Source organism: Micromys minutus (genome assembly GCF_963924665.1).
Source record: "Micromys minutus genome assembly, chromosome: 3".
NCBI lineage: Eukaryota > Metazoa > Chordata > Mammalia > Rodentia > Muridae > Micromys > Micromys minutus.
In genome coordinates, this window is record NC_137972.1 from 91468470 (window position 1) to 91484055 (window position 15586).

At 40.5% G+C, this 15586-nt stretch overlaps 1 protein-coding gene across 1 annotated transcript in view; it reads right to left on the reverse strand.

Moving 5' to 3' along the window:
* The window catches only part of SRBD1 (S1 RNA binding domain 1), a gene marked incomplete at its 5' end in the record, with an annotated part of 145231 nt that overhangs the window by 65696 nt on the left and 63949 nt on the right, over positions 1-15586 (reverse strand). Inside the window, 2 exons of the mRNA XM_080914190.1 lie at positions 384-466; positions 4590-4681. Of these exons, the coding sequence (XP_080770316.1) occupies positions 384-466; positions 4590-4681 (175 nt within the window). The remainder of the gene's footprint in view (positions 1-383; positions 467-4589; positions 4682-15586) is intronic.

Genomic DNA, 15586 nt, shown 5'->3' on the forward strand with positions numbered 1-15586 from the left:
GTTCATTTTGGTTTAAACCAAGAGTCACAGGGTCCAGTGGTCCACACTCCCTCCATGTTTTATAATAAAGTGGAAAAGACCAGGTATCCAAATCAAGTACCTAGTCGAACCTAATGTTTATGCACCATTATGCCTGGATTAATGTTTTCAAAGTCTTCAAATCTGACAACAGCCAATTTAAACACTTAAAATAATTAAGACAAAAAGAAAAACAAGAAGGAATCTCTCTTCCCCTGACAGCCTGGAACTTGTAACTACATCCTATCAGCTGTACAGGCTTTGGAAATGGAAACCTATCTCTAGTAATGGCTAAGTACAATGTCAGGGTTAAAATACTCTTTGTATTGATGGGTCTCAAAATCAAACCATCCACATTGCTTTACCTGATACATTCCAACTCCAATGTGCTTCGGGTCAAATTTCACTAGCTCAGCTAATGGATCTTGAACACGCCTTGCTATGGAAACTGAAAAAAGCAGAATCAGAAAACAAGCATGATTGGATGTGAAAAGCAGTACTCAGACAATTACCTAGGTTAGTTCCTCGTGATAAAACACAATCCTAGTCCTCTAGTGCCTACCTCCAAAGACACAATAATTAAAGTTTCAAAGCTCTTCTTTCTCATGCAAAAAATAATGAATACAAGGTTTCAGACTTAATTATGTACACACACACACACACACACACACACCAGGCATCATTTATTGCTTTTGAGACAAGGTTTCCTTTTGTGGCCTCAGCTGGCCTGGAACTTACTATGTGGCCATGATAATCCTCCTGCTTCAGACTCCTGAGTGCTGTAAGTACAGACTTGAGACCATATCTGTCTAAGATTTGCAGGCATTATTAAAACATACATGAAAAGGACTACAGATTCAGAGAAATAAATAAAAATTCTTGCCCCTAAACTCACACATCATCTGTTCATTCTTTAAATAAGGTATAAGTGGAATGCCTCAAGCTTTAAAGACTATAGAGATTTGTTTCAAATAATCCTTCATTTTTATCAATATGACACATCTAATACTCTTAATAAAACTAGAACATGGTAATCATGAGTATTACATAAAGGCAACCAGGTTATGCTGGCAAGTAAATACACTTGGAAGGTTTAAATGTGACCACTGAGTAGACAGAGTAGGCTGTCTACCAAATGGCTCTGATCACGACCTTTCCTCACCATTACAATTTGGGATCAAGAAACCTGGAAGTATGGAAACCTACTACTGTAGAAGCTTCTTAAAATATGTACGTATAAGAAAGGAGCCTAAATGGAGTAGCCAAATAATAGGAGGGACAGTGCCTCACAAGACATGCCACCAAGTATAACATCTAGTGCCAGAAATGGAGTATACCTTGTTGAAATACCAAAGGGGCCCCATGAAAACTCCAAATGTCACAGGCGATTGCCAAGGCTACTGGTTACCCTCCTCAACTTGATGGTAAAGTTCTATTGCTGTAAACTACACCTTCGTATGTCAGCTAATATGCAGACATTCTAGATACGCCTCTCTAGAAGTTTGCCCCTACTGACTAGTGCTCATGGTACTGGAAGGTACTCTGCATGCTACTAGACAAGAAAGGTAATCATTAATCTCCCTCAGCTACAAGCCCTGGGACCTAAAATACTGACCTGACTGCAAGATATACTAATGTCATGGCACCATCCTGTAATGGTACGTAAGTGTGATGTGCCATGTCATGGTGCCATAAGTGTGGTGGTGACATCATGTCATGGTGGCATGAGTGTAATGATGACATTGTGTAATGGTGGTATTAGTGTGATGGCACCATCATGTCACTTAAGTGTGATGGTGACATCATGTTGTGAGGACATAACTGTAATGACAGTATCATGTCATGGAAGCATAAGTGTGATAGTGACACTGTGTAACGGTGATATTAATGTGACAGTGACATCGTGAAATGGTGGCGTAAGTGAGATGAGAGTAACCAACCACTTTCCCTCTGAATTTAAAGCCCACTCCATGATATTGATCCCATACTCGAAATTGCTGAAATGACTAAGAATTTGTGACTACATAGGTCATTGGCCCCAGGGGAAACCCCAGTATTGTTATCCTGCTAAAAGAACACAGCGATAAAATGTCTCCGAATGGCATCCTCCTATACCACAGACCAGAGAAGCTCCCTTCTGCAGTAAGTGGGCACTAACACGGAGAACCACAATAGGACAACGTGCAGACGAGAGACAATGGAACACTCGGTTCTAAAATGATGTCTTCTTCAAAACCCTCAGCAGCCTTGAGAGAAACATTTCTTTGCCCTTCATAATGGTCTTGTGTCCTAAGGATAAAACAGGTTCTAGGCTTTGGGACTTTCATTTCTAAGAAATATTTAGAATCCTAAAATTTATAGAACAAGCCAAATTATTGCCTCCAAAACTCCAGTAAGCTGTAGTCTTTAAACTTTGTCTTGTTTAACAATACTGCACAGAAGTGCTGTGATGGTTTGAATGAAAACCATCTCCATACGTTCAGAGAGAGTGGCACTATTGGGAGGTGTGATCTTGTTGGAGGAAGTGTGTCACTAGGGGTGAGCTTTGGGGTTTCAAAAGCCCAAGCTAGGCCCAGAGTGTCTCTGTCTTCCTGCTGCCTGCTGATCTGGATGTAGAGCTTTGAGCTCCCTCTCCAGCATCATGCTTCCAGCCATGATGACAATGGACTATGCCCTTGAACCATAAGCCCCAGATAAATGATTCCTTCTGTAAGACTGCAGTGGTCATGATGTCCCTTCACAGCAGCAAACCATCACCTAAGACAAGTATTTCTTTGTAAATCTAAAACTCATCTCGTCATCACTTTCCCTCTGACCAGAAAGTGTCCTAGCCAGGTTTTTGTGAATACAGTATCTCCACTAGAGTGGACTGTAAGCAGATCTTTAAGGCATTTCTGGATGTGAGAAAGTCCAGCTCACTGGCAATGGTGCCCAGTTGGGTGGCTGCTTTCTGTAAGAAGGCAGACTGAGGAAGCCATGGGGAACAAGCAGTACAGCTCTATGGCCTCTGCATCAGCTCCTGCCGCTAGGTTCCTGCCTTGGCTTCCCCTGAGCCCTAGGGACCACAAAGGGAGGCCAGGCTTCTTTGACTACCTGCCTTAAGGACAGACTTTGAAGACTTGAGTGGCTTGGTAAGACGCTTTGAGCGTGAGCTGAAGGAAGGTGTACTTGTAGTGAGTCACAGACTGAAGATACTGCCAATTAACATTCTGAAATCAAAGCAAGAGAACCGAGCAGCGGCTCGTCTTTTCCTAACACTACCTTCATAGGGCAGTGATGGACACTGTAATCTGTTTTCACCTATGACTCTGTGAAACTGTTCATCTTCATGGGCCAGTAGTTAGAAAGCAACGGCAGTTTCACCAGGAGCCAGGAAATACAAGGGATTGTTGCCTCCCCAATAATGGCAAAAGTATTCTTCCCAACACTCTATCAGAAGAGAAAGCCAAATTGGGCAATTCTTTTACTTTTCTTTTGATAAATAAAACTATCATTTATTCAGACAGTCTAGACACAAACATTACAAGCACGCTCAGAAAATATATGGCCTCTTTAAGCCTCAGTTTCTTCATTTGTAATGTGGTGAGAATGATTATGCTCCTGGGGCAACTGTGCAGTGTTTCCTGCACTCTGGGTAGGAAAGACTGGGTCTCAGGTTCCCACTCCCGCCATGGTCAGTGCTAGCGCCGTCCCAAGGCGAGCACTAGGAGATGGGAAGGAGGCTGAGCTATGTGACAGGGACACCAGAGCAGAAGCAGCAAGGTTTGAGTTTTAGAAGGTAATTTAGCCAAGGAAGTATCTCATTTCAGCAACCAACTGAAAAGACACAACAGGGCCTTTTGTATTAAAATTTTTAAAGCTTTAAGATCAATGCAAAAACTTTTCAAAAATTATATTCTCAGGCATAAAGCTAAAATTCAGTGAAAACACTGAAACTTCAATTTCTAAGAAAGTGGCATAAATAGTCCCCAATGTCTAAAAAATATATCCAGATGTAAAAATTTATTTATTCCAATTACTATCCCTAGATTTCTCAAAGTATCTTAATTTTCTATTATAAATTTTAGCTATTCCACATCCCAGACATCAAAGCAACCAAGTACAAATAAAGAAAGGCATGCTTTTGAAAGCAGTACATTCCCATGAAGCCTCAACCGGAGGCCAAGAGACAAAGTCCAGTTGGCAAGATTTCACGACAAGCCAAACGCCCTGCTGGTTCACACACTGGCACTGCATTATGTTTATGTTACTTACTGCTGGGAATGCTACAACAATTATTTCATAGGCACTTCATTCTCCTTATATTGAGCTCTGGCATTTAATAAGACTTTTTTGCACTGAATTGTCAGTATTTCTAGAGTACTGCAAGGTATTTAAAAACAAAGAGTACTGTTGCTCTTATTCTTCATTAATTCCTAGCATTAGTTTAGTCTATAACCTACAAATGCACCAAGTCTTGCACATGTAGCAAAGCTTTTACATTTTCATGGATATGTAAGGTATTGAGTTTGTCACACTTACAGATCTAAAACATCTCAACTCCACGATGTGTGATGGTCACAGTTTCTCACCTGCACTTCTCAAGTTAGGGTCTAGCCCTGGCATCTCCTTGTTAGCTTCAGGGCTGACGCTGTAGATGGAGGCCCCTGCTTCACTGACGATGCTGAGAACATAGAAAGTGGGAACATTATTTTCTACACTGTCCACCTGGTCAAAGAGAACACATAAATAAACTAGGCACTACAAGAAGAGCCGGATGACAGCCACAGCACGGACTGCACACCACAGACAGTAGCACTGAGTTGTGCTTACCTGGATAAGTTGTGCTTTTCTGGATAACGCAAAGGCTCACATCCAGGATGCTCACATTCACCAACAAGAGCATTTCTAAATGAACACACTGAATACTTTCCCCTAATGTCAACTTCAAAGTTGCCAAAATATATCCAGCTTCTCTTGTATTTAATGAGCATTCCTGACTGACATTTATGATTTCCATCTGAATCAATCATTGGTGTGGTAGTTAAGTGCATGAGTGGACATGCAGCGAGAACATTACCATAAACACTACTCTATTATTACCTGGTTGTGTGTATGTCACATTCATAATAACATACATGGAAAGGAACAGTTACACAGAATGCCCACCCACCAATCTCATCAGGAGGGTCAGTACTGGAAGTTCTTCCTTCAGGCAGGCGCTAACGAGTTGCTCGCTCATCATTTACGTAATCAAAGCACCACATAAATCCCCCTCTTCATTTCCTCTGTGGCTCTAGTGCTTTATAAACCACAGTGAAGACATTTTTGCAGATACTGTTTGTACAGTGCTTGGCAAGCATATGCCTAACCAAACATTTCAAAGTATGACATAAAAGCAAAGGCACACTATACATATTTTAAGCAACCACGAGACTTTCAGCTCTGCCACATGACCATTCAGGTGTGAAGACTCAAAGAGAATCATGTCACTTTTTAATTTTTTATTCCTCCTTTAGCAACCTCTCTCATTCTGGGCTCCTCCAACTCCTCTTCAACCTTTTAAGACATGCTTAGATAACCTTTAACATACTGCCCTTTGCTAATAATCAAACACTAAGTAATCAAATGGAAAACTCTTTACTGAAATGTGACACCTGCAAATCACTAATGCTTGAGATTACTCTAAAGAAATGGTTCTTACCCTGTCGGTCACAACCCCTTTGGAGGTCAAATGACCCTTTCACGGGGGCTGTGTATCAGATATCCTACATCGCCCACATTTATACTACGATTTATAAAAGTAGCAAAACAACAGTTACGAACTAGTGATGAAAATGATTTCACGCTGGGGTCAGCACTAAGTGAGGACCTAGCTGTATTAAAGGACCCAGCACTAGAAGGTTGAGACCACTGCTCTAGGGTCTGAAGACAAGAAGCAGGAACACAGTGTCAAAAAGCATGGCTGCTCTTTGTTCCTCTACTAAAGCACAAAAACAGGCACTCCACAGAAATATGCTCATTAGCAGGTTAGGTCCTATTGATAGGTAGAGAGTGTGTTCAGAACAACTGGGCTGGGTTGTATCCTAACCTGCCTGGTCCCCAAGCATGAGCTCTGGACAACCACAGTTGAGTAGCTGCTACTGAACTGCATGGCTTTCGGTAACATAACTCAGTTTTGTGTAGTGCCTCTCCAAAGATCCACTTTCCTAACAGCAGCTCCCTAGGAACTCATACCTCTCTCCCTGTGTCTTCACCTAGGACCCAAAGAGAAAATGAGTTTGCTTTCTTTAGAACCTAAAGCATGGTCAAGATCAAATGAAACTCCTTAATTTGAAACCAAGTTTAAACTAGAAGAAATTGTGCTTTTTCTTCCAACATAAGATCCAGATTATCCTTATCTTCTACTACATAGTGATCAAAGATAAAAAATGTAACATTAAATAAAACAAAGTGTAGAAAACACAGGCTGATGAAATGGGTCAACACATTAAAGCATTTGCCACCAAACTCGACAACCAACCTGAGTTCAACTCACAGAGGATACAGAAGAGAGTACTGGCTTCTGAAAAATGTCCTCTGACCTTACTAGTGTGCAAATGCCACATGTCCGGATGGTCTCACAATAATAATCAATAAAATAAATAATGTAAAAACTACGTATTGAAGAATCTTAGTGTGGCACAGCAAGATGGAGCTGATGTCACAGACTAGGAGGGACGTCAGTTACCATATAGCAGTTTTCTAACTGGCTTCTGAATGACTGGGTATTGAGATGCAGGTTTACTTGAAGCTACACGTGAAATGCTGTGTTTATGCATACTTATCCCTAGGGATGTGGGTTGGAGCTTTCATTGGCTAGTTAAGAAAATTCATAATCTCCAAAAAGAGGATGAAATTACCATAGGAGAAGACTATTCAGTGACCACCCATGGAAAGAACCACTTCAACACAAACTAACACTCAGGCTAACAAAGTTAACTCTCGACGAAATGTAGCCTGGACCCATTATTAAAAGAAAAGAATATTTTTAAAAAACTTCCCACAAGCGTACTTTATATCATTTCCAGAAATTTCCAATATTACAACTATTTAAGTAAAGGGAACTTAAATGGTAAGCTAAAATTTTATTTAACTGGGCGTTAGTAGTTGGGTACCTGAGGATTTGCCAAGTGTTTCACTTTCTCTTGGAGGTTATAATTCTCAACAAACTGAGGGGAAACTTTTGCAAAGAAAAATACTCAGATAATAAATATTCCTCCAAATTCCATACTGCCACTTCCTTTAAACAGAGGAATACAAAACAGATGTGACACATTGCACCCAAAGATTTTAGATTAACAATAATATTAAATCAATACAAAATACAGTAAATTTTATATGCCATATTTACTGAACCCAATAAACAGTCAAGTACTAATCATGGGTCTGAAAGCTAAATGACCTAAAGGAAGATTACTCAGATATGAAACACATATGGCCTGAAATATGTATGTATCTAAAATCAAAACAAATCAGAGGGCGACAATTTTTGCCACGGGAGCTCACTGAGGACAAAGCTATCCTGTCCCTCTGCAGCTTTCCACTCCTGTCCCAGGTTCAAGGACAGACACTGAGCGGAACCCATGTCAGACTGATCAGCACTTTCTGCTTAGTGGAAGTTTCCCAGTCAACAACAGGGAACTCTGCTGATGGCCTGGAAAATTCAGAGACATGAAGAAAACCACATTGAGCTTTGTGACAGCCTCATCTGCGAAGATATATGAGCATTCATTTTATTTAAAAAGCAAGTTTCTCTCCAGTATTCTAGTCTTAACATCTGATTACTTCTTTTATTTGAACATAAAGTTAATGGGAGTAATCAGAACTTATTATTTGGGACAATTTTAATGAGAAAGTTGAAAATGAACTAATGTTTTAAGACTCTCAGAGTATAAGATTGCTCCTTCTAAATTCTACAGCTAAGACAAAGAGCTAAGTGGACTCGGGACATCCTGCATTTGTGCTGTAAAAAGGTGCATTTCAGAGACTGACATGGAGTTCCATTTCCTAAGACTCACATGCTAGCATACTGAGTCTCAAGAAGTAAATAGTCAATTTTAGAAACACTTTACCTAAACACTATTTTGGGGGTTGTCTGTGTCTGTTTATGTTAAAAAAATATCAAGCTATACCCTCATTAAAAAAAAAAAAAGTCAAATATCTACAATATAGAAACAATTATTTTCAATTCACTCAAAATTTCAACAAAACTCTGTAAATAAAAATGCTACATTTTTAATCCTCAAATAAAATCCAATAATGCTGCTTATATAAAATACACCATAAATCAATAATTGATTCTTTTTTTAAAAAAAGAGATATTTCGATTACAAAACTGAAATTTCTCAGCTCTCCCAGGACAAAGCCTTTCCATCCAGGTCTGTTTGTGAGTACTTGTCTTAGCCCCTAGGAAACAGGGTGCCTTCTGCTTTCTTGTTTACAAGAGGAAGATGAAAGAGTGAGATCCCCTGTGTAAGAGAAGGCTGGCTTGCAGTTATTCTGGAAAGCACTAACAGGTCTCACACTCACTTGTAAGGCTGTGAAGCTTTTGCATGGACAGCTTCCTCTCTCCCATTCTCCAGATATGAAAATAGCTTTGCTCTTTCCTCTGACTTTAAAATAAATTGCTTCCTTCCTTGAGTTAATGGAAGAATTTAATTAAGAAATAATTTGCTTAAATAAAAATGTAGTGATTAAGATTTAAAAACAAAAACAAGACTCAAAAACCAACTGCAAGGCAGAATTCTTCTGTCAATACAGACTGGTGTGCTTCTAGTTCTTCCTAAGAATCTAGTCTCTCCTTTGGCCTTCCTAAAATATATGTAGTATTTGCTTAAATACCTCTGCGGCACGGAAAAGCTGACATTCCACTAAAGTCTTCAAAACAACTCCTTTAAACATAGTTCTTCCAGTTTTTCAGGCTGGAAACATTCATCAGAAACCGTGTCCTCTAATCTCATGAGGTACTAGGAGGCACGGAGTCGGTTCCTGTGCCTTCTCTTGGACTCTTTTCCTGCTGTTTGTTTGTATGGTCTACCTCAACTGTGTCAGTTTTTATTCCATCCTATTCTCTTCTGTTCACTCTATTATTACCCCTTAAAAGAAACTAACAACACACCCAGTGACTCCCTGCTCAGTCCACGAGTTAGTCTGTTATGAAGCATGAGTGGATATTGACTTCTATCTTAAGAACAGGTAATAAACCTAAAACTCAAGCTCCACAAGCAGAGGGGGCTCCGAGGACTGAATGTTAAGGGAGACTGCGAGCTCTCTTACCTCTTCAGTAGAGCTTACCATTTCAGAGCATTTTCAGTCATTTTGAACAGGAAGGTGACCAAGCTGGGCATGGTAATATACACCAGTACCTCCAGCGTCGGGGAGGCTGAGGTAGCAAGATCACCAGTGAGTCTTGGCTACATGGGGAGACCCTGTCTCAAGCCCCAAACAATCAGCCAACCAACAACAGAAGCAGAGCTAATCTGTTGATGATCAGGAAGATGATAGAAAGAAAAAATCAAATATTGGTAGGGATGGATATTTAACTGCACAACTTGTTGATAAAATAAAAAATTGAGCAAAGGTTACAAAAACTAACCTTTCTTCCTGATCCAGAAATAAATATTTTAGATTTAACATGAAATAAATGCAAAAGAACACAAAAAATAAATTTTGGTTCAGAAGGGACAAAAAGTAAATGAAAATCCAAATGCCTATCATTAAAGATTCAATGGATGGAAAACCAGCTTGTCAATCAAAATTATCACCCTAAGAAATTTCAATTTCATGTAAAATATTCATGATAAATTAAGTGAAAAAACCAACAATAAAACAAAACAAACAAAAACCCAATAATATAAGACCATAATAAGTCTGTCTTTAAAATATATATGCAAACAAAGAAAATGATTTCATGTAATATGTAGGTAATTATTACAAAAATCATTCCTTTTATTTTCCACAATACCCAAGTCATATTTGTTTGTAATTAAAAAGAGAAAACTTCAAATTTAAGTACAGTTGCTACTGATAAGGAAATCTGTTATTAAACAATAGTTAATGTATTTCAAAATATACCCAATTCCAAATTATCCTATTTTGACTTCAATCTTGACAGACATTTTTTTGTTGGTAATGACCTCTGAACATTGCCCTTTGATTACTGTAAAGATGGTGTTTTTGTGGCTACTTAAAAGGAAGCAGAAACCTCAAGTTGTGAGTTTTACACACAGGCCAGACGAGAAGCAAATGCATCAAGACAACCTTTAGAGGCAGGACAAGCTGCAAGGCCCTGTGCTCCCACCGCTAACTGGTTCAACTGGCTCACTGCTCACTAAGTTAACTGCGGACCCATTCCAAAGCACGCCAGGAAGGCCAGCAAAGAAAGCACCCAGAAAGAACAGAGGAAGAAAGCACACTTTACCTCTGCATTGCAGCTTCATTTGCCTTTAGGTGTGTAACTCTAGCACCATCTGGTGGCAGGCACCAACTGGGAAAGTATTCCAGATAATGAGCATTTATTTTCCTGAGAACAACACGGCAATGGCCCAGTTACCGTGCAGAGGACCCACAAGCCGGGTACGGTTAGAGCTCTCCATGCACTCAGCTAGATGTCCTATCAGTTGTCTGCAGAGCAATTTCAACAGAACCAAGTTCCTTGGCTAATTTTCCTGCAGTCTCACAGTACTGTGGATAAAAAGAACATTTTATAGGAACAAAAGAATCCTTAAAGGGGCAGATCCAAATTAACAACTATCAAGGAGAACTTGAACTTGGAGCCTGGGGTTCCTAACAGCACTAGCAACAAATCTTATGATATTCACAAACAAAATATATTAAGAACAACAACAACAAAAACAAAAAACAAAAATCAAAGCAAACAAGAAAACAGGCACTCTGCTAGTGCCTGTCATTCCAATACGTGAGCAGTGGGAGCAAAAGGTACAGGAGTTCGAAGTTGGCCTTGTCAGTATTATAAACTGGAGCCAAGTCTAAGCTACATGAGACTCCATCTTAAAGGACTGGAGACGGTGCGACAAGGAGAGCACCTGCTACTCATCCAGAGAATGGAGGTCAGTTCCCAACACCCAACGGCTCCCAGGGACCTGGGACTAGACATGACACCAACACACATGAATAAAATTAAAATCTATACTTTGAAAAGAATCAAACAAAAAAAAAAAAAAAAAAGCCTACATTTAAGCAAAGAACCTGACTACGAGCACCACAGGCTTCTGTTCACCCACTGAGCTACACGGTGTCAATGTGTTAAAACAGCATACGGACATCTACTGCTATCTGTGGGTCAAAGATAGACACTGTGAGAAGGTCCTCTGAGGTATAGGCAATTGCAATGGGAGGGGCAGGGACAGAAAGCCCTGCTCTTTCTCCTATGTGCCTTCTACAAGGAGTATAGCAATTCTTCCCCCTTATTATACTCATTCATTTTGAAAACTCCTTCATCCCCACTCCACCTTTGTATGAGGCCAACTTAAAATTGTTATAACAAGCACATGACACCACTAAGCCAGCCATAAGGCAAGGCAAAGGCCCTGCTAAATGCAGGACAGGAAAAGCAGCTCAGCTCCAGAGTAAGCAAAGGCCTGATACAGAAACACAGAGGGCAGGACACCCTGAGAGCTTGGGCTCTATCATTTGAACATTTGTCACAAGTACTCTGAAATGTGTGGAGCTAAAAATGTGTCATCCTACCTGCATCCTCCCCATACCCAAAATATAATGATCCCCCTGATTGGCAGTTAATTCTAAAACAGAAAATTCATATGTACACAATGTGTGCCTGCTCATGATAAAAGATTAACTGCATTTTCTTACTCCAATTTGATATTAATTTACAGAGACATGGATCTGAATGTTCATTGAGAAAAGTCTGCTTCATTCATTTTACTTGTTTAAACCTCAAATATATTCTGGTTAATTTGCTTGTTGCTATGATAAAACACTCAGTGAAAAGCAGCTAGAGAGCTTGTTGTGGTTCTCATTTGGGGTTACTGCCCCTCAGGAAAGGGGAAGTTCTGGCAGCAGGCACTGGAAGCAACAGAAGCTGTCTGCGGAGGCAGACAAGGGTGACAGAAGTGCTCTGCGAGCTTCCATGTAGTCCAGGATACTGCCCACTGTTAGGTGTGGTCTTCCCACCTCAACTAACCTAATCAAGGCAACATCTCACAGAGGTCCTCAGTGGCTCATCTCCTAGGTAACTCTAGGCCCTATCAACCTGACAGTCAGTTTACCATCACTGCATGAAGGAAAATCTGTCTAATAAGCATGCTGAAATTAGGTTGATAGTCATTCTCAATGAAACTTATTCCAAATGTTCTTTATTGTATAGCCAGACTTCAAAAACTCAGAATTAGACAGAGAACATAATTTTCCAACACTCCAATAGGAGCTCAATAACCTACTGCTCAGTAGTAAGAGCTCGAGCTAAAACAATAAACAAATGATAGAGACACAGTCAGAGCAGGGATGGGGGTTGTTTAATTTAGAAAGAAGAAGAGTACAGTGGTGAGTCCAGCCGTCTCAGCACCGGGGAAGCTGGGGCCAGCCTGGGCTACAGCTGACCATGTCTGAAAAACAAAGAACACACCAAGTAGGGGGCACACTGTAAGAAAGAGAAGGCGAGATACAGAAGAAGAGAGAGTTTGCAGCAAAAGCCTAGATCTTTCATCTATAGCAATAAGTTTGCACTCTAGTTAATACTTCCTTAACTTTACCTGTTCACAACCCTGACTCCACAGACAGGTGACTGGAGTTATTATTTCCACGCTCTGGTTCCCACTCCTTTTTCTTGCCTGCTTTTACAATTGCTTTATCCCACCCAACATTTCTATTTCCCCACAAAAGAAACTGAAGCCTCCTTGCAGAGTGATCACACCTCACCTTCCTCAAACCCACAAATAGGAAAGACCCCAGGAACAAATCAACCTACCACTTACCCAGAGCATCCAGGCTGGATCGCCAGGCCCCCGTGGAGCAGCCCCCAGAACTCCTTCTAGCTACCCAGCCAAAGCTGAAAAGCATCCCAAAAGCACACACTGTGTCTATGCTGTTCCCCAGGGCAAGCCTCTTGGTAAGTGTGGCTTAGAAGCACAGCCTGTGCAGTGCAGCTGGGAGAGGATGCTCAGGCCAGCCAGCTGCTCCACTTCTTCTTTATCAACAGCCACATCTTCACTGCTGCAGGATCCCTGCACACTTCTGGCTCTGCTACATTACACTGTATAAATATTTAGGAGAAATAATTCCTTTCAAGGATCTAAACTTCCACTGTTGTTATGGTGAATAAAGCTGTTTATGCTATGTTTGTTAGTGAAGGCAAGCCTAAAAGAGCACAGGAATTTACTAACATGTGGTACACAAACATTACAAACATAAAGCTTCTTAGGGGAACACATCAAGAACATGAAAGAAGTTTATTTTACTCACACTGCCCTGTAATTTCCTTTAACTCTACTAGAACAACCCTTAATTTAAACCTTTCTTGCAATTACAAAACAGCATAGATTGAATGTACAAAAACTAGATAATACTCGGCTCACATCTCCAATGACCTTCTCTTGATTCTGTAGTAGTGATTCTCACAATCCGGCCTCCATCAGACTCAGCATGAAGGCATGGTTAGGTACAAATGGCTGAAACTCACCCTTAGAGTTTCTACTATACTGAAGCTGAGAGTTTGCACTGTGAACAAGTTCCTTGGCGATGCTGGTGCTGCTGGTCTTGGGAGCACAGCTTTAGTTTTAAGGTTGTAGTAGGCATACTAGTTTCCTATTGTTCTGACAAAAATACAACAACCAAGACAACTTTTACAAGAAAATGGTTACTTGGGTTTATGTTTTCAGAAGGTTATAGTTCATTGTGGCCAAATGAAGACACGTTGGTAGGAAGAGGATGTTGAGGATTCACATCTTAAGCCACAACAGAAAGGAGAGAGAGTTCACCTGGAATGGTGCTTAAGCTTGACTCCTCAAATATCACCCTTACTAACATACTTCCTCCAGGAAAGCCACGCCTAAGCCACCAACTGGGGACCAAGTGTTCAAATGCCAGAGATTATTAGAGGTATCTATCATTTTAAACCATCACATTGAACTGTAACTTACATTTCATAAATGTACGTATTTTAAGTGTATAATTCAGTAACCTTTGGTAAATGTACAATCATTGTAAACCCAATTTTAGAATGTCTCAGTCTCAGACAGGGGCTCTGTAAGTACGCGTGGGTTCAGCTCCCCACCTGTCAGCCCTGGTCCCCTAGTGCACCTTTCCGAGATGCTTACATTGTTTTTGTACACTTCATATTAATGTGAGCACGCAATGCTTGGCCTCTGTGCCCATCTTATTCACTGTGCGTGTCCTAGTGTCTCCTAAACATTTCACAGTTAGAAATATACCACATTTTAAAAACTCTGGGGTCAGCTAGTTCTGTTTTGGGTTTATAAATACTACCACATAAGCCACCTCAGCACCTTCATACTCCTGCGCACACAAACCATACACTTCTCATCTTGAAAGTATTTCTCAGGAGTAGAAATGCTAGGCTATAATTCTTAAATCACTTTTTAGGAAATCATCTAGGTACAATGTATGATTGATTCACACCCTTAGGTAACACTTGTTTTTTACCAGAACCACTCTGTTGGCTTCAGCATCAGCAACAGCAACAACAACTACTGCTGCTGTTGTGCCTTCTTCCTCTTCCTCCTCCTCCTCTTCCTTCTTCAGTAAAATGAAATCCTTAGCACAACTTGGCAGTTAGTGCAAACCTGTAATCCCAATTACTTGCAAGGGTGAGGCAAGAGGACCACAAGTGAAAGGCTAGGTTAACGGTGTTCAAGACAAGCCTGGGTCTCAACATAAAATGTGAAAACAGAGCTGGGCTACAGCTCAGTGGCAGAGGACTTCTATGAGGACAGGGACATAGGTTCATTCCCAAGACCAGTGGGAAAATTCACTATGCATTTTGAATTGGCTTGCATCCTAATTAACCAGTTTTAAATGTTCTTTATTCTAAATACAAAGCCTTTAACAGATACATAGTTTTTAGTTTGCCTTTCCATTCTCTTTAGAGTCTTGAATACAAAAGTTTTTAAGTGCGATGAAGTCTGGGACTACACTTTGAGAAACACTGTTCTTAAGTCTCAAAAATTCAAAAACAAAACAAACCACCAACCACTTGAAAAAATGTGAAATCTCACACTGCTGTAGGCACATAACATTCACACACCATGTGGGCATATTACTCACAGCATCCTGCCTAGTTTGTTTTAGCAACGCCTATTCATCCTAGTTTGCTTTCTGTTGCTGTGATAAACATAACCAAAAGCAAGTTAGGGAGGAAAGGGTTTATGTTAGCTTACATCATTGAGGGAAGCCAAGGGACGAACTTGGAGACAGGAGCTTCAGAAAACCAAGGAAAAACCCTGCTTACATGCTTCCTGCCCCTGCTTACATGCTTCCTGCCCCTGCTTACATGCTTCCTGCCCCTGCTTACATGCTTCCTGCCCCTGCTTACATGCTTCCTGCCCCTGCT